This window comes from Erinaceus europaeus, chromosome X (genome assembly GCF_950295315.1).
Source record: "Erinaceus europaeus chromosome X, mEriEur2.1, whole genome shotgun sequence".
Classification (NCBI taxonomy): Eukaryota; Metazoa; Chordata; class Mammalia; order Eulipotyphla; family Erinaceidae; genus Erinaceus; species Erinaceus europaeus.
The window spans coordinates 104,127,722-104,147,147 of record NC_080185.1 but is presented as its reverse complement, the minus strand read 5'-3'; the positions used below and the strand labels follow the sequence as shown (position 1 = coordinate 104,147,147).

The 19,426-nt window shown below is 37.7% G+C and overlaps 1 protein-coding gene across 7 annotated transcripts in view; it reads right to left on the bottom strand.

The window, feature by feature from the left end:
- The window catches only part of DMD (dystrophin), a 2,449,111-nt gene that overhangs the window by 1,574,338 nt on the left and 855,347 nt on the right, over positions 1 to 19,426 (bottom strand). For all 7 annotated transcript variants that reach the window (XM_060182733.1, XM_060182732.1, XM_060182735.1 and 4 more), the window contains one exon: positions 11,050 to 11,229. In XM_060182733.1, the coding sequence (XP_060038716.1) occupies positions 11,050 to 11,229 (180 nt within the window). The remainder of the gene's footprint in view (positions 1 to 11,049; positions 11,230 to 19,426) is intronic.

The following is a 19,426-nucleotide window of genomic DNA, read 5'->3' as shown; positions in this document are numbered from 1 at the left end:
CCAATATTTTAGTTATTATAGCTAATGTTATGGAAAAATTGTGCTACTGAATATTTGACTAATAAAATTGAGTTCTGTAAACATTGCAATATTTTCTCATTTGTACCTACTATAATATAGGGTAGCTGTTCAAATAAAGGTAAAGGCAAAAGTCAACATCAAATATTATAAAGATGAATTGGAAATATAAAAAAACCTTATATGAAAAATTATATCATAAAATAGAAATTATTCATAAAGATACTTTATAAAATAGTCCAAAAATTATTTTGTAAAATAACTTTAATTCATGATGAACCTTTAACTTATGTAGATTTTGATCATTGCTATAAGCAAGTAAATAAATTGTATGCCTTTATCATTATTATTTCTGTGATAAAAGCATACAATGCAATGGTAAAATGATCCTGTAATACAGAAGTTTCTATATGTGTGTATAACAAATTATTAATCTAAAAATCCACTCCAAAAAGTCATAATGAAAATCAACTGGTCATTACCAAAAGTCCCCGTGGCTGCTAGATATTGAATGCAAATTTTGAGCTACATTCAATAATCTCTGAGTCTATCTAACCCAACTCTTCTACACTAATATTCCTCCACTTAATAGAATATAATTGAAATGGATTTTAAATATGTTCAGATGAATAAAATAAATAATTAAGATTCCCTTAAAATTACATGTTAAGCCAATAAAACATGAGGAAAAAGAGACATTTGCTAATTATTTATCTTTAATACTGGAAGCTAGTATCTCTTAGAGCGATTAAATGTGGAGGCCTATAAACCAGGCATCACCATTCTCAAATAGCTAGTCAATGAGTTATAGACTATAATATTCCACAAAGAGTAGTTACTATCTCTGAGGATTGAGTTCAGCCATACCTAAAATAGAACTGATTAACACAGCTCTCTTAGGGTTATAGACTCAATGCCCATATCCAGTGGAGAAGCAATTACAGAAGCCAGATGCCTTCTGTACCCCATAAAAATCTATGGCCCATACCCTCAGAAGGATAAAGAATAGGGAAGCTTCCAATGGAGGGGGTGGGACATGAAACTGTGGTGATCTGAATTGCATGGAACTGTACCTCTCTTATCCCACATTCTTTTCAATCATTACTAAATCTCTGATAAAAAGGGGGTAGACTGACTCAATTACTAGGCTCTTTACTTCTAAAAGCCCAGGGTGGGCTTCATACTCTACTACTACTATCCTGAAACTGAAGCTTAGTATTTTCTTTGAATTCTGATTGCAATCACCAGGGTGCACAACAGTGCACAGAACACTGTGGCAAACAGAGAAGGAGGTATAGAGGAGAAGCACAGCAATGCCAGTGTCCTACAATGCCATTGGAACTGTGCTTAATTCTAGGCCATTCACTTTGCAATTTAGGCGAGTTCTCCCATTTCCAAATGATGGTTTTTACTCTTGGTTTTGTAATTAGGAACATGTATTTGTATACACATGCAAATGTATAAAGTCATAATATGAAATACCCAAAATTGCATATAACATGATCTTTTAGTGCTTTTTAACATTTGATAAACTATCGATAAATCGGCTTACAATCAAATGAAATACATTCATTTTCATATCTCTCTCTTTTTCTCTCACCCCCTTAACCCCCAGGTCAACATTACTATACACACATATAGAATGATAACTGAGTTTCACAACCATAGAGGGGAAGCATTTTCATATATTATAATATAGTATATAATAAAAAATGTTAACTGTTCATTGTTAGCCAAACTTAAAACTAGTTACATATGCACTAAAGACAAAAATATGGTGGTGTAAGAATATGCAATACTGGAAGTCGGACGGTAGCGTAGCAGGTTAAGCACACGTGGCACAAAGTGCAAAGACCAGTGCAAAGGATCCCAGTTTGAGCCCTCAGCTCCCCACCTGCAAGGGGGTCACTTCAGAGGCAGAGAAGCAGGTCTGCAGGTATCCATCTTTCTCGCCCCCTCTGTCTTCCCCTCCTCTCTCCATTTCTCTCTGTCCTATCTAACAACAAAGACAACAATAAAAACTACAACAATAAAAATAACAAGGGCAACAAAAGGGAAAATAAATTTAAAAACATTTTAAATCCTGAATAGATACAGAAGTTAAGAGTCATGAACACAATTAGTTAAAATGAAAAAGACATTCAAATCTAATTTTTTAATTTTTAATCTTTATTTATTGGATAGAGACAGCCAGAAATCATGAGGAAAGGGGGTAATAGAGAGGGAGAGAGACAGAGAGACACCTGCAGCCCTGCTTCACCACTTGCGAAGCTTTCCCCCTGCAGGTGGGGAACAAGGGCTTGCACCCGGGTCCTTTCGCACTGTAACATGCGCTCAACAAAGTGCGCCACCGTCTGGCCCCTTGAAATGTAATATTTCATTGAAAGAAAACATACTGTATAATTAACGAGACTTACTCAATAAAACTGTCTGTTTAACTTTATGCATTTTTTTCTATGACACCAAATTATCCTCCTTACACACTGTCAGAAAGAAAGGTTACATGTTAACATCAGGACTAAGAACCAACAAGAAGTTTGAGGAACTATGTGAATTAACTGCATCTGCAGACATCTAGGAAACAGTGAAATTTATTTATTTGAATCCAAATGACCTTCCTCTAACATCATTGGACAAGAAGTAATAAAACATGTTCTATAACAAAGAGTGAAGAACACCAAGGATATTTTTAGGAAAATAATTTGAATTTCCCTTAACATGCCATATCATTTTGAGTCAGTAGATAATCGATGTGTCATAAAGATGCTAAGTGTTTTATGTTCATGGCACTGAAATCACATACATACAAGGTGAGTGAAATATACTCATTCCAAAAGTCAGTCTCTTTCAGTAGAAGAGAATTGTATTCTCATTATAATATTACAGGTCAGTCTGAGAGTGATATAGGGCAGAAAGTTGGAATGCAGAGTTTTATATAAAATTTCAAGCAAAGAGGAACTTACCAGACATTTAAAATGGGAAAGACACTATAGATATCTGCCTAGCTCAAATCTTTTACTTTATAAATTATATGGGAGAGATCCCAACAGCTAACTTGACTATGCTCTCTTAAATTTTCAGTGCCTACAACATTTTATGTTGCTGTAGATCATAAATTTACTACATAAAACCAATTGCACTGATATGCAAGACCCATTCTCAAACACCAATTTTAGATGTGGGTAGCAAAATAATACAGTTAATTTTCAAAGTTATTTGAGCTATGACTTTCAAAATTTCTAATAAAACCTTTAATCTGCGCAATTAACCAAATGGTGCTCTATATTTCAAAATTGTTATTTGATGATTAAACTAAGGTTCAGACTGAAAATATGCTGAGGGAATTTAATTTTAATGGCAAATTGGGAAAGACCATAAATTAATTTATTTATATGATATAGGATGGCATGTTTAGCACTGGAGAGGTCTTAAGAACTACTGGCAAGGATAATCACATAAAAGTTATGAGAGTGTTTTTAACTAAAATTTTGTTCAAAAAGAAGAATGGTGAACCAATTATAAGCATAGATGATGTATCAATAGCTCTATGAAAAAAAATGCTTTCTCTTTTTCCCAGCCATGACATCATCTCCCCAGACAATAATTAGGATTCAACTGCATATCAGAGTTCAGGCTCAGGCAAAAAAACAACAACAACAAAAAAAAAAAAACAATAGTATAGCTACAGTCCCTTTGAAATATAATTAAAATATGCCTACTAGCTATCTACAAAATGGAGGACCCCCCAATGCTTCACCTGCACTACTCCTGCCTTTAGGTCTATAATTGTCCAACAGTTTTTTTGGTTTTGTATATTAACTCTCTTTTCAGTCACCAGGTTCCAGATGCTAACAGGATGCGACCAGACTTCCCTGCACAGACAACCCCACCAATGTGCCTTGGAGCTCCACTTCCCCAGAGCCCATCTTTTCCACAAGGGAAAGAGACAGGCTGGGAGTATGGATCGACCTGTCAACGCCCATGTTCAGCGGGTAAGCAATTACAGAAGCCAGACCTTCAACCTTCTGCATCCCACAATGATATTGGGTCCATACTCCCAGAGGGTTAAAGCTATCAGGGAAGGGGTTGTTATAGGGAGATCTGGTAGTGGGAATTGTGTGAAGCTGTACCCCTCTTATCCTATGGTTTTGCCAATGTTTCCTTTTCATAAATAAAAATGTTTTAAAAGAATTTAAAAAATGCTTTCTGAAAGGAATAGTTAGGATGAAAACATATTTAACATACAAAGCCAAACAAATTGTTGAGCAATCATGGACCCAAAGCTTGGAATAGTGGAGAGGAAGTGTTAGGGGGGTACTCACTGCAAACTCTAGTGTACTTCTGCTTTCAGGTATATATTTTGCAGTAGTTTATGGATACATGTGAACATATGCTCTCTCTCACAGAAACTGGTGTATATCTAGGTTTTGGGACTTTGTTAGAAAGTGAACCACCTGAGATGGAATTAGAGTATACTATGAAAGGAAAGGTGTCACCTGAGTAATGAAGCCACAATGACCCTGGGTCCATGCTCCCAGAGGGATAGAGAATGGGAAAGCTATCAGGGGAGGGGGTGGGATATGGAGATTGGGTGGTGGGAATTGTGTGGATTTGTACCCCTCCTACCCGATGGTTTTGTTAATTAATCCTTTCTTAAATTAAAAAAAATGTAAAAAGAAAAAAAAAGAAAACATATTTAAAAAATAAACAATTAGCTGAGGTCAGCAGAGGCAGTATAACATGGTAAGGGATCAAGGGAAGAAACATCAAGAAATACAACCAAAGTCTCAGAGGTGACAAGACAAAGAGAAATAAATATTTTAAGGAGAACGAGGAAGGTCTCTTGTAGTATTAGAGTTTAAGAAGTCATAGATCACTATTATTATAACCAAGTTACTTAGAAGCTTGGTTTACTTTGAAAATTCCATGCTTAGGGTTTACTACACTATACTTGACCTCACCATGATTTATGTCATTAAATGTTATCTACTAATAACTACTTAATAGATACTGACAGGACCAGATGAGTCTGATCTATTTGGTCAAAGGTTGTAGGAAACTCAGTATCTGAGAAGAAAACTATTTTTAGAAATGTTTTAAATGCTATGGTGGACCTGAACCCTCCCCCCAAGTCTTATACTTTGGCACAATACACCAGAGCCAGTCCAAGTTCTGCTTTGTGTTTCCCTTTCTGCTCTTATTTCTCAACTTCTGTCATCCAGAGATGCCAAGCCTGAGATGTCAACCTTCCAAACACAATAATCTGGTGAGATCTTTTCTAACACAGTTGACTACCTAGTTCCATTTCAAATGACACACTAATAAAGTTACAGACCCTAGATATAGGCTAGGACTTAGGGAACTGGATATATGTATGCACCTAATCATAAATTAGAGGCATCTACATACCTCAAAGTAAAAGTGTCTTCAATACTCCACTGTAATTAGACTTAGACCTAATAACTGGGAAAGCAAGAAAAAAGGACTAAAGAAGGGAACATAAATAGTTTAATCCAATCTTTAATACTTAACACCTAGACACCCTCCTCTCCTACCTATTTCACTTCCATCAATCACTATATCTGCTCAAATAACTACACAAAAGAAAGTAGCTGTATCTCCTAATCTCTTCTGACAGCACCAGCACTGTTGCCAAGAAAGTACAAGCGCTGGCCCAAGGGTGGGCCTCAGAAACAGGATTGGGGGGGGGGGGTGTTTATGGAAACAGACCAAAGGAAAAAAGAAGGAGGAGAAGAAACATTGTATACAACTAGGTGAGAGCTAAACTGGCAAACCTCTATCAGCTAAAGGACAATTACTGTCCTTATGACAACCTTTATCAGAATCACCACACAAGTAAATGCAGTAAAACTTAAGGCTAATTTAAAACCCACAAAAATCCTTACATGTATTTCCTCCCAAACTTGAGGCCAGACCTCGCAAACCTAATACTGCTTTGGATATAACAAATGATACTCAACTCCTTGATAAATGAGAAAGTCTAAGCTCCTGAGACAAAGAACGGACTACAGAGGCTGGGTGGTGGATGGCACACTTGGTTGAGAGCTCCTTACAGTGCGCAAGGATCCAGGTTCAAGCCCTTGGCCCCTACCTGCAGGGGGAAAGCTTTGCAAGTGATGAAGTAGCGATAACCTTGCTGACATAAATAAATATGTAAATAAATAATAAATAAGTGGTCACTTTTCTCTTTGGGCAGTCATTTTTATAGACACATAAAAATCCCATCACCATTAAATTAAGTTTCATATTCAAGAAGAATATGAAATCTTTATTTTTGTTTGGTGGGGCACATCTGGTTCCTTGCATATGTGCAATTTCACAGTTCCAAGATGCTTTTTTCATGAAAATGGATGGACGGACAGATGGACTGACGGATGGATGCACAGACACAGACAGATGGTCAGGCAGACTGTCCCCAGCGCCAGAGCTTTCTCTGGTAACATAGCACCTGCATTTGGTGTTAGGGCTATAACCAGGCACACAGCACAAAATAGGTTTTCCCTAGCAATTTCTCTCCCCAGCTCTCAACTTTACCAATCTGATACTTCTACTCATACATCTGGCCATTGAATAAATGGTAAATGTATCCCAAAAAACTATTCACAATCTGGCATTCTGTTCTATAAAAATGTAAAAGTCATATTCCATGTTCCTGATGAAAAATATAATCTATAAAAAAACAGAGAACTAGGGGCCAGATGGTAGCACAGTGGATTAACCACAAGTTGTAAAACCGCAAGGACCAGTGTAAGGATCTCGGTTCAAGCCACCAGATACCCACTTGCAGGGGGGGCACTTCACAGGCGCTTAAGCAGGTCTGCAGGTGTCTACCTTTCTCTCCTCATTTGTCTTCCCCTCCCATCTTGATTTCTCTCTATCCTATCCAATAAAAAACAAGGGCAACAAAATGGGGAAAATATGGCCTCCAGGAGCAGTGGATTCTTAGTGCAGGCACCAAGCCCCAGCGATAACCCTAGGGGAGGGGGAGTGGAGGGGGGGAGGGGAGGGGGAGAGGGAGAACTACAGAACATTTGGACTTAACCATAGACATAGTCTTATATCTAAGCACAAGGTGTGATACCAAGTTTAATAATAATTAATAATAAATTATAGAGCAAGAAATAGTTATTCATATTTCCATAAATTATTTTCTCAGTATATATGGTTTCAGCAAAAGGTGTAAAAACTGTTGCAGGATGCTTAAATTATGTTTAAATTTACACTGTTAATTCTAACAGGTTTCTGACTACCATATTCCTAATAATGCCAGACAAAAGTGAGTTCATTCAAGTTACAGTGTTAGGGGTGGAAAGCTGTAAATTTCAACAGCATATTAATAATAAATTGGAGGAAATATAAGGCCACTAGAGGATTCAACCCAGAGTATATTGTTAGTACTCTTGTTGATTTTAAACGTACATGGAGTAGGGGGTATAACTCTGACTATTGGAAATAAAATATTTCTATTCTCTTATGCTGCTTTCTCAATAACTTCAGTGTCTACAGCTTTTGTCCAGGAATTATTCAAGTCAAACCTGTCTTTCAAATGAAAGACAGCAGTCCACTCAGCTGAATTTGTTCATGTTTTGATCTCTTGCCATTCTACTGTTTCGTAAGGTCAAACTCCCTCAATGCTTTGACCTGAATAGCAGTCAAATTTTCAAGCACACAATATTGCTAACATGCACACAATTAGACAAGTTGTCATCTCAGTCTCAATTTCTATATACAGTTGAATTTTAGCCACAACAGGAATAGTAAGCACGTTTAATGGAGTAGTTTAAAGGATTTCTTTTTCCTCTTTTTTTTTCTTTTGCCTCCAGTATTACTGCTGGGGCTCAGAGCCTGCACTACAAATCCACTGCTCCTAGAGGCCAGGCGCTGTTACCCTTGTTGTTATTACTGCTGCTGGATAGGTCAGAAAGGAATCAAGAGAGGAGGGGAAGACAGGGGAGAGAACTATAGACAACTGCAGACCTGCTTCAGCACCTGTGAAGCGAGCCCTCTGCAGGTGGGAAGCCAGGCTCAAGCCAGGATCCTTACCCTATCCTTGCACTTCTTGCTATGTGCTTTTAACCTGCTGTGCTACCTCCTAGGCCCCACTTAAAGGGATTTTGAAAAGACTGTATGCATCATGTTGCTAATGGAGCTGATTTTTTCCTACAAACAGACTATAAAATAAGCAAAGAAATAAGCTTTACGATATAAAGTCATAATCTTAAGTAAGGCTGATATATTTTATTTATTTATTACCTTTTGTTGCCCTTGTTGTTCTATTATTGTCGTTGGATAGGACAGAAAGAAATGGAGAGAGGAGGGAAAAAAGAGAGGGGGAGATAAAGACACCTACAGACCAGCTTCACTGCTTGTGAAGGGACGCCCCTGCAGGTGGGAAGCCAGGGGCTCGAACCGGGATCCTTATGCAGGTCCTTGCGCTTTGAGCCACATGTGCTTCACCCACTGCGCTACCGCCAGACTCCCAAGGCTGATATTTTTAAGATGTCTTATTTAATTTTCATTTAGTTATAATTTACATTCAATAAAAATATTAATGTCTGTTTCAGTTATAAGATAGTATTTCTTTGTTTACTCCCATCATCTTTACTTAAATCCTCTTCCCCCAACTTAATATACCTTATTGCTAAGAGGTTTCAGATTGCTAGAAGTACCTTAGCTATGGCCTAGGATAGTGTATTTTCAAGAAGAACCAATAAGCAAAAACTGATAAATAAGGCTAAAAAAGTGTCACACGCATAGTGGTTCTAGATCCCCTACTGGAAGAAAGCCCATTTATCTGCTTTAGGTTGAATACAGCATTGTAAAACTCTTTGGAAATAAAACTAAGCAATATTGAACCATACAAAGGCCTCCAAACAATTAAATCGTATGTCTTGCACTTTAAGATTATTTTTTTTCTCTTAAAAAGTACATTCACATTTAAAGCTTCCTTTTGTCTTCATCTCTTCTCAGTATTCAAGAAGAACAAACACATGTTGCAATGTTATCTTAGGCCTCATTTTATAAAAATCAACACAAAGGAAAGTTAGTAGTGGTTGACTGCAGGTTTTCAGAAATTCAACTTGGGTGTAGGAGACAGAATAATAGTTATGCAAAGAAACTCATGCCTGAGGTTCCAAGGTCTCAGATTCAATCCTCAGCACCACCATCAGCCAGATCTGAGCAGTGCTCTGGTTTTAAAAACTTAAAAGAAATTCAACATAAAAGGTAAATTAAGCTGCCCTTCGTGGTGATCTCCTAATGGTTAAGCTATTAAAATAGGACTTTTAAAGAGTTCAAGCAACTAGAAAAACTAGAAAATTAGTATTTTGATAAGATGTACAACATTCTTCAAAGACTAATTACACTTGAGGAGAAACAGTCTATTGAAATACAATATTGTAGGAAGGCCTCTATAACCTACAATTCAGACAGCATGAAGGGCGCCAGAATATAGAGATTACTAAATATGTTACAGTCCTCTTAAGTCAGTATTTCTCAAAACATGTGATGGGCAGATTCTATCAAAGAATGCAGATAACAGGACTACTGAATGAGATTTTTCTAAATACATAATTTAGGACTGTGCATTTTTTAATCAGTTTGCCAGTTAATATGAAAACTCAGATTTAAAATGACAGTATGAAATGCAAAAGAATGAAAGCATAAGTCATTAACAGTAATGATTCCATAAATAAATCCCTTAAATGTATACATTTCAAAACAGTATTTCTGTATCAAATTATGCCATATAAATTATGTATAGTGAATGAGGGTATTAGAGCAGCAATGGTCTATGGAAACAATTGATGCATTTTGAATTAAAACTACCAATGCTTTTAAAAGTATCAAATTTTCAGGGGTAAGGTCGTAGCACAGCCAGTTAAACACACATGGCATAAAAGTATCAAATTTTCTAATACCTCAAGTATATATTACTTAGATAATAACCAAATAATCAATTAGTAACTCCAAATATATTCAGCCAAAAAAATATATTGCCAGTGATTACATGGAAATGAATTTATTTGATATTCTCTAATATGAAAAATGTAAAGTGATGTTGAGTCTCAAAGGAATACTGAATTATGATTTAAAAGCGCATATATCCACTGAACAAATTATCATAACTTATACTGTTCCATGTATTGAGTCAAACCTCATTTCTTGATAGTTCAATGAGCATTTCTTAAATGTCGCTTATTAGATGTCCAATCTCTAGTAAATGGATTCCTTGCACTCTTTTCACAAAATAGGACACAAACCTACAAACTTAAAGCTACTTAATGTGATCACTGTAAACCAGAAATGTGTCCATATTAGATACAGAAAACAGTTGTGGCGTGTCTGGGAGTCGGGCAGTAGTGCAGCAGGTTAAGTCAACGTGGTACAAAGTGCAAGGACGACGTAAGGATCCCGGTTCAAGTCCCTCGCTCCCCACCTGCAGGGGAGTCACTTCACAAGCAGTGAAGCAGGTCTGCAGGTGTCTATCTTTCTCTCCCCTTCTCTGTCTTCCTCTCCTCTCTCCATTTCTCTCTGTCCTATCCAACAACAAGGACAGCAATAAAACAAGGGCAACAAAAGGGAATGAATAAATAAATAAATATTACAAAAAAAAGATAAAAGAGTTGTGATAACTTGATAAAGCATACCCCCATGCTACTAAATAATATGGTAAATTATGTTCATTAAGTCTAACATTAATATCTTGAGTATCTCCCCAATGTTCAACCATCTCATAATCAGTCTATATTACTTCCTGTAAAATATATCCCACTTAATCTTTGCACAAGTTAATAAAAACAGAATGATGTATATATAACAAGTGGAATTTAGATATTTTTCTAATCTATAGTCCAGTACACAAAACTTACCCAATTCACCAACACAAAAACTTTGAAGAATCATAAATTTATTCATTTCTTTACTTGACAAGAACTAGTTCAGTAGAGTTACATTATTGGTTTCTAAACTACAAGGCCAGTAAATTGTAGAAAAATCTGCACCACTAACCTGTGAGGAACCTTTTTCCAACTTTTGTTCTAAATTATCCCAACGTTCTGCAAAGTTATCCAGCCAGGTTTCCATCTTTTGGGCTATGGATGCATCTTTCAGTGTGGAAAAAAGATCTTGTTTGAGGAAACGGAGTTTATCCATGGTTTGCTTTTTCTTTTCTAAATCTGTTTTTAATACCTGTTAAAACAAGACAGAACACACAATAAGCCTACCTTAGTTGTTATAAATCATTCAAGTTCAATATGGTTTTGTATGTGTTTTGTAATTTGCATAGATAAAAAGTAATAGATAAAAAGTAAATGTGTCAGGCTCAAGAGTTAGTAGAAATAAAATAACATCATTTTTTTTTTTTAGGAGTCGTGAAGAGAAAAAGTCAGATGTAAACTAAAAACACACCAAAAGCACTTAAGGGCTATGAAAATAGATTTGAAGAAGAGCTAAGTAAAAAAGGAGTATGACTTCATCTCATCTTGGATGTAGTTTGAAGGAATCATGTTAAGTGAGATAAGTCAGAAAGAGAAGGATGAATATGGAATGATCTCACTCATAGACAAAAGTTGAAAAACAATACCATGCCACCAACCTGCCTTCCCTGGGCAAACGACCTCACCAATGTGTCCTGGAACCCCACCTCCCAAGAGCCCTACCCCACTAGGGAAAGGTAGAAACAGGCTGGGGGTATGGATTGACCTTCTAATGTCCATGCCCAGCAGAGAAGCAATTACAGAAGCCCGACCTTCCACCTCCTACATCCCATAAATAATTCTGGTCCATACCCCAAGAGAGATAAAGACTAGGGAAGCTTCCAATGAGGGGATGGGATATGGAGCGCTGGTGGTGGAAATTGTATGAATTGTACCTCTCTTAACCCACAATATTGTTGATCATCATTAAATCACTAATACTTTTTTTAAAAAAGGCAGTTGAAAACTAAGAAAACACAAAGCAGAACTGGACTGGGTTTGGTGTATTGCATCACAGTAAAAGAGTCTGGGGTGGGGTGGGGATGGGGAGTGGGCTTTCAGGTCCTGGAACATGATGAGAAAGGAGAACCTATAGGGGGTTGTATTGTTATGTGGAAAACAGAGAAAATTTACACAAGTACAAACTAATGTATTCTACTGTTGACTGTAATCCCCCCCAATAAAGAAAAAAATATACTTAAAAAAGAAGCATAACATTAAAAGGCAAAACTGAGATCAACAAATGCAGTGAGACTCCTTTTGAAGTTTTGGAAGTGACCAAAAGTGCAAGGCATGCATGAATCATGAATGATAGTCAATTTCCATTGACTGCTGGTGCAATCAGAGTCAAATACCATGTACACAGAATTAAAAAAAAAAATCAGTGGATAGCTTTTTTTATGACTATTCCAACAAGTTTGAGATTTTTTTTTATTTAGATACATTAAGCCTTATCTCAAAGTATTCTGGCTTAAAAACTGATCACCTATGATTTAATTAATATTTGGCAATTTGAATAATGATCTTCTAATGTTCATTTTAACACACTGATCAAGCAGTGTAACTAAATGAAAGGGGAGGTGTCTTAGCACTGGAGCATAGAGATTTCAAGTGTGAAATCTCACAGTTCTCATGTTCAGTTCCAGACAAGGGGATAAAACAGAGTTGATCAGTACTCTGGATTCTGTCCTAACTAATCTGTCATTCATAAAAATTAACAAGCAGCTCTTTTTAAAGAAATAAACTTTAATAAAAAACGAGGCAACAGAATATGATGCTACAGATCTATAATTTCTTCATGCTTTATACATTTCTGTTATGAATTACTGTCTATCACATTCATATTTCCACAATTCCTAAAAGCCACAGAGAACTTTGTGTTTTTTGCTTGTCTACAAAATGAATAAACAAAGTGGATTGTGTGAAAGCAACAGGTAAGGAAAAAAATATTCTTTCAGTAATTCCATGAAGCTGGCACTATGGTTGGAGCAATCCAACTTCTTGTCAGAAATAGTAGCCCCAGCCTTAACTTGGAAAGAAAGAATAAAAGGGAAAAAGAGAGGGATGTCACCAAGAACATTCACTGGATCACTGCAAATATAATGGAGCTCAATTAAACTGAGACCTACCTTTCAAAAAATTGCTAATGTAAGAACCACTGACATTACATATAGCAAAGAAAAAGTCATGAAGCAGGCACATCAATTCCTCATGAAAGTAAAGTGCCATTAAGACGCATAAATCAACAATACGCACTACAAAGGTCACTGGATGCTACTCAAGTGGGCGCAGGGCTTACACTGAGAGTTACACTGTTGAGTGCAACAGTGTCACTTCTGAATACTTCACCCTTTATTCACAATCTGCTTCACGTGTGGTACTTTCTGCTACTGTGAGACTCCATGTCCATCTTAGGGAACAGAATCAAGTTTGGAAGTTCAAGCTGAATCTTTCCTCAAAACGATTCTATTTCGTTGACTGCTTTGTTTCTGTTAGGAAAAAATGTGGTAATCCAGGCTACGGAAATTGCATAAAAAATAGAGAAAATAAATGAAAAGAGAAGGAGAGAGAGAGAAAGAGATAATGAAAAAAAGAAGGAATGGAGGAAGACTTTAAGGAACTGAGGAGGCAGCATAATGGTTATGCAAAGGACTTTCATACCAGCTGCTTTGAAGTCCAAGCCTCAGAACTACTATAAGCCAGAGCTGAGCAGTGTTCTTTGTATCGTTATCACTCTTTCATTACAAATAAATAATAAATTTAAAAAAAATACAAGTAGTCAACATATGAGATATGAATGAAGGGACACAAATTGAATTCAATCAAAATAAAACTGTCTGGAATAGTAAAACAACAGTTGATGTGGCCTCCCTGGAGAATCAAATTTGAATGTAATGTAGTTTTTTTTATGTTTCCACATTTTCCTTAGTGAATTATTAATATTTAGCATAAATTTATTTTGTCATATATCCAAGGTCTCTTTAGAAAAAGGCAAGATTAAAATAAAGATATTTAACAATACAAAGCAGTAACTACAGTGCTCTATTATGTCTTTTCTTTTATTCCCTCCAGTGCTAAAGAGCCCATTTTATATATCAATGTGCATTAAGGTTAATGGGGTGTGACTATTATTTGATACTATAATGTTACTGAGCCCTATAAGAATGAGGTCTTGTGATTCAAATCCATAAAGATAAGGCATACGTTGGAAACATATGGCTAAACTCCAATTTCTTAAACAGGTTTTCTAAGATTATCTCTAAAGCTAATTGGATCTCACAAGAGATTCAGAAGCAAATTAAACTAAATCTCTTTTCTCAAAATTAAGGAAGGAAAGAAATATTTAGTGAGGCTGACAAAATTAAAAATGAAGGTCGCCAATAAAGGATGAAATTGGTACACCCCCTTCTTAATGTCTTAGTATCTGCAATGCATCCTACTTTGATAAACAATGAAGCAGAGATAAATAGCATGGTAATGCCACACATACTGAATTGCCTTCTCCAATCTACTTTTGGGCGTCAATATTTTTACCCTTAGGTTTTATAAATATAATTGGTACTGATCACCAGAGCATGGTGAAAACAAGTATTTCTACATATCAAGACATAATAAACGCCATGGGATATATACACTATTGTGTCCTTTGGGACAAAATAAATGGAACTGGAAGTGCTTTTACTTAGCAAAGGAAGTGAAATGTGAATGAAAACTACTGGACAGTTTCAATCACATGTAGGTTACAGAACACAGAAATACATGAACTTGCAAAACAAACAAAACAAAAAACAGAAAATGACTGTCCCTAACACTGTGAAGACAATGGTTTTTATCATTGGGAGGATAAGGGCACAGAATTGGGTTTTAGGTGTGATCTGGTGTGGAACTGAACCCTGTAGTCTTACAATCTTGTAAACCACTATTAATCAAAAATAAGAAATGGTTTAGGGAAAAGAAAGTTGTGTACAAAGGTCTGTGAGTGGCAATGAAGCAGAGTTAAAGAACTCTCACAGGAGGCAAAAACAAGTTAGACGTCACCAGAGAAGGAATACTTTGCCATGTGTGCTCTTCAACATTCAGCAAGACACCACCACCACCACACTGGAGGAAGTGGGGATGCTGTGAGGCCTATATCTGGTCTGTATATGCATCTCCTTTTCTGTCTGAAGCCTCAGCAATGACAAAGGAAGAAAGATAGCAGGGAGGGACAGGGGTAGGGTGAAGATATGTTGGCAGGAAGGGAAGTAAAATGTATACAAGGCAGAGGTCACCTAGTGTTTTAAAAGAAAAGAGATGTTTTGTCCCCATAGAAATCAGGGATCTGGGAGTCAGGCAGTAGTGCAGCAGATTAAGCACAGATGACGCAAAGTGCAAGGGCCAGCGTAAGGATCCCAGTTCGAGCCCCTGGCTCCCCGCCTGCAGGGGAGTCACTTCACAGGCGGTGAAGCAGGTCTGTAGGTGTCATCTTTCTCTCCCCCTCTCTGTATTCCCCTCCTTTCTCCATTTCTCTCTGTTCTAACTAGCAACGATGACATAAATGACAACAATAAAAAACAACAAGGGCAATAAAGGGGGAAAAAAAGAATAGGCAAAGAAACAAAAAGCAAATTGTCCAAAAATACAGAGATGGGTTGGGGAGATAGCTTAAAAGTTATGCAAAAAACTCTCAGGACTGAGGCTCTGAGAAGGCAGGCTCAACCCCAGGCACAATCTTAATCCAGAGCTGAACAGTGCTCTGGTAATTCTCTCTTCCTCTAATTACAATAACTTTCACTAAAATATTTTCTTAAAAAGGCAAATATGTCCTATTTTGTGCTTTCAACAAAAATAAAGTTAGAGTGACACAGAATTAATTATAGACAATAAAGTTGTTGTTTTCGACAGGTTATGTTGTTTTCAATGGGCTGGCTTCATGGGCGGGTAACAGACGACCAGGGACTCATGGTTGAGCTGTAGGCAGTATCTCTTTATTCATGCAGGACGCAGTGCAATCTAAACCGAGCTGAGCTAAACTAAAGGTACTGTAAAACTCACAATGCTGTCTTTATATATACTTGTGAAGTAGGGTGGAAACAGGATGTGACATAGAGAGGGTGGAGAGAAAAGTGACTGGTGAAAATCAGAGTGTGACAAGGAGGGGGCAGAGCAGGCAAGAATCCTATCACTGAACCACAAATGCCCTGGAGGGAGGGTGGAACTTGTTAACAGTGGTTATGTAAATAGAATGAAGTGGTTATGTAAATAGAATAGTGTTAAGCAGGGGGGATTTAAACCAAATGAAACAGAAAGGGTCTCATGCATACCAACATAAAGTGAATTCCAAATATATTTTTGCAGAGTTGCCTATCTACATGTAAGACACATTCCAGCTCCTTATGACACAGGTAGGCTGAACTAATTCATAACTTGAGGTAACATCAGAATCTCCTAGAAGGCTTATTTACTGCTGATGTGTGAGTCTTAATTCCACAGATTCTGAAGGGGAGACATAGAGTAAGAATCTGCAGTTCTTATTCTCAGAGGAAGCCCAGGCTAGTAGACTAGGGAGCAAAACTTTGAGAACCATGAAAGCCATTTATAAGTATTCTTTGAGGGAGAGCCTGTGAGTTGATTTCAAAGTCTACCTTTCATTCCTTCTGTCTTCCTTGCTCTCAGGCACTTTCATCCTCTCTCACTCTTTTTAAAGGACTTTTTTCAAAACTGTAGGGACTTGGGGGGCAACAATAGCAGTCTGTCCATAGCCACATAGCCACTAAAAAGGTCATTTAATAGAATGATATAGCCACCCCCCCACACACACACACAATGATGTCTTAGGAAACCATGTTTCCCAGCCTAATCCTCACTAGGAATACAACCAGTTAACCCAGAAGTTTGCCCTGGAACATCATGCTTGTCGATCTGAGTCTCCCAATAAGTGCGTCCATGACTATAATTTTTTCCCTTTTGTTGCCCTTGTTGTTTTATTATTGTTGTCGTCATTGTTAGATAGGACAGAGAGAAATGGAGAGAGGAGGGGAAGACAGAGAAGGGGAGAGAAAGATAGACACCTGCAGACCTGCTTCGCCTGTGAAGCGAATCCCCTGCAGGTGGGGAGCCGGGGGCTCAAACCAGGTTCCTTATGCTGGTCCCTGTGCTTCACTCCACGTGCGCTTAACCCGCTGCGCTACCACCCGACTCCCAACTATAATTTTTAAGACCATTTCATATGGGTCAGATTCTTTTTTCTGTTCCTACTTACCCTTACCCTTTATGTCATATTGGTTTTTTTTTTTTAATACATCTACAACAGTAATAGACCAGTAGCCAGAAAACAGTTCATACATTAGGGCGGTATGTGTCCCAGGATGCCTGCAGCCTAGGTTTGAGAACTAGTGCACATAAAAGTTCCACAGCATTGAAGGAAGCTTCAGGACTATGACTCTCTGTCTGAAGATCTTGTACCCAATAAAAATAAGCACTTGTCCCAGAAGTGATGCTGCCCCACATCCACGAAGCCATAGCACCACAAAATAAAGAATACTATTAAATGGATCCCTCTCTCCGCCACCACTGTTTACTTACATCAGGAACGATAATTTGTGGGCCCTCCCAGGACCTTGCCCTTTTCATAAAGCAGTGATGGTAGGGGTAGCCCCAGTCTCTGAAGAGAAGCTGGGGCTATCCTGCCCTGCCAGTCGAGAAAGACTAGTCCTGAAATAAGTGCAGCCTGTAATGTTCCCAGCTATGGCCATGAGCTGAGAGCTCAGATCAATAGGGACTCAGGCTACATAGGCATGCTCGAATGCATGTGTGCATGCATCTGTGTAGTTAATTTTATCCACGGTATTTTTTTTTTCAAGAACAGGAGCTACTCACTGCCCTAATACAACTTTCTTGCCCTTTACTCTGACACCATTCTCTCAGACAATATTCTTATCCAACCTCAGTCTAGCTAAAAAACTCAAGCAAAACTACCACAGGTGTGCACATGCCTAAAATAGATTTCCTAGCTTTCTTCTGCCCTAAGATCCCTAATTTCATCTACTCTATTCCTAATTTTTGGTTCCTCTTCATTAACTATTGTCTCAATTTAGGTCATGAGACCTTCCAGACCCCAAGTTACAGATGCCACCATGACTCCATCCTGACTTCTCTGGGCAGATGACCTCACCAATGTGTCCTGGATCCTCGCACCTCCAGAGCTCTGGCCCATAAGGGAAGAGATAGAAACAGGCTGGGGATATGGATTGACCTGCCAATTCCCATGTTCAGTGGAGAAACAATTACAGAAGCCAGAACTCCTACATTCTGCTCCCCCAAACAACCTTGATCCAGACTCCCTGTGGGGAAGAAGGGACATGATGAAGATAAGAGGACTCTGCACTCCAGCTCCACCAGCACCAGAGAGAGAGGAGGAAAGCAGAGGGACATATGGAGGTAGTAATAGTGTCATAAGTGGCTTGGAGGGGAAGAGAGGATGGGGTCAAGAAAAAAAGGGGGGATGATGTATAAATGTAGACAGAGAGTTGTAGAGATGATGGCTGGCCCATGTCTACAACCTTAGGGGAACTGCGGTGGACTGCAGTGGGGAGACTGAAGAACTCTGGTGGTGGGAATGATGTGGATTAAACTCCTGTTGACCTGTAATTTTACAAAATAAAAAAATTACTAAAAAAGAATACTATTAGACCAACATGATTTGGATAAAACCACAAATACTGAGAAAATGAAAAATGGAATCTTTCCCATCTCAGCTAAAAAGTAGAGGGAAAGTCCAATGGGAGATTAGCAGTAATATTTTAAAACAAATTATACTGATTGTAAATAAAAGTTTTAGCACACTGTATCTACCTACACACACACACACACACACACACACACACACACACACACATATGATAAGAACTGGTGACAGATGGCACCTGTTTTGGGTCTCAGATTGTGACATATTTTAATGAACATTAAATTCTTATTCACTGCCTGAGTCAGCAGGGGAATTTTACCTCAAATTCGAGACCAGCTGTCAGGTTTTGTTAATTAGCGTAAACTATCAACTAGTAAGACTCAGACAAAACATATTTTCAGTTTGTTCACAAGCACGGTGACATAATTTGAATTTTACAATAGGGGAAACTTATAGAGATTTTGCTGATACAGTATTTTCAAGGCCCTGGGGCTAGTAAAGACTTGCTCATGAAAATATCAACACAGTGCCACATGAATACTTAATTACTTATTAGTTCCCGGTCAGAGCTGTCCATTCTCTAAGAATGCAATGGTATGGGGGGACAGGTTCACATGGCTTAAAAAGCTTTGACCTAAATAAGAATGATACATGATATGGTGCATGTTTTTATTTTTATTTATTTATTCTAGTATGTGTTTGTGTGTGTGTGTGTGTGTGTGAGAGAGAGAGAGAGAGAGAGAGA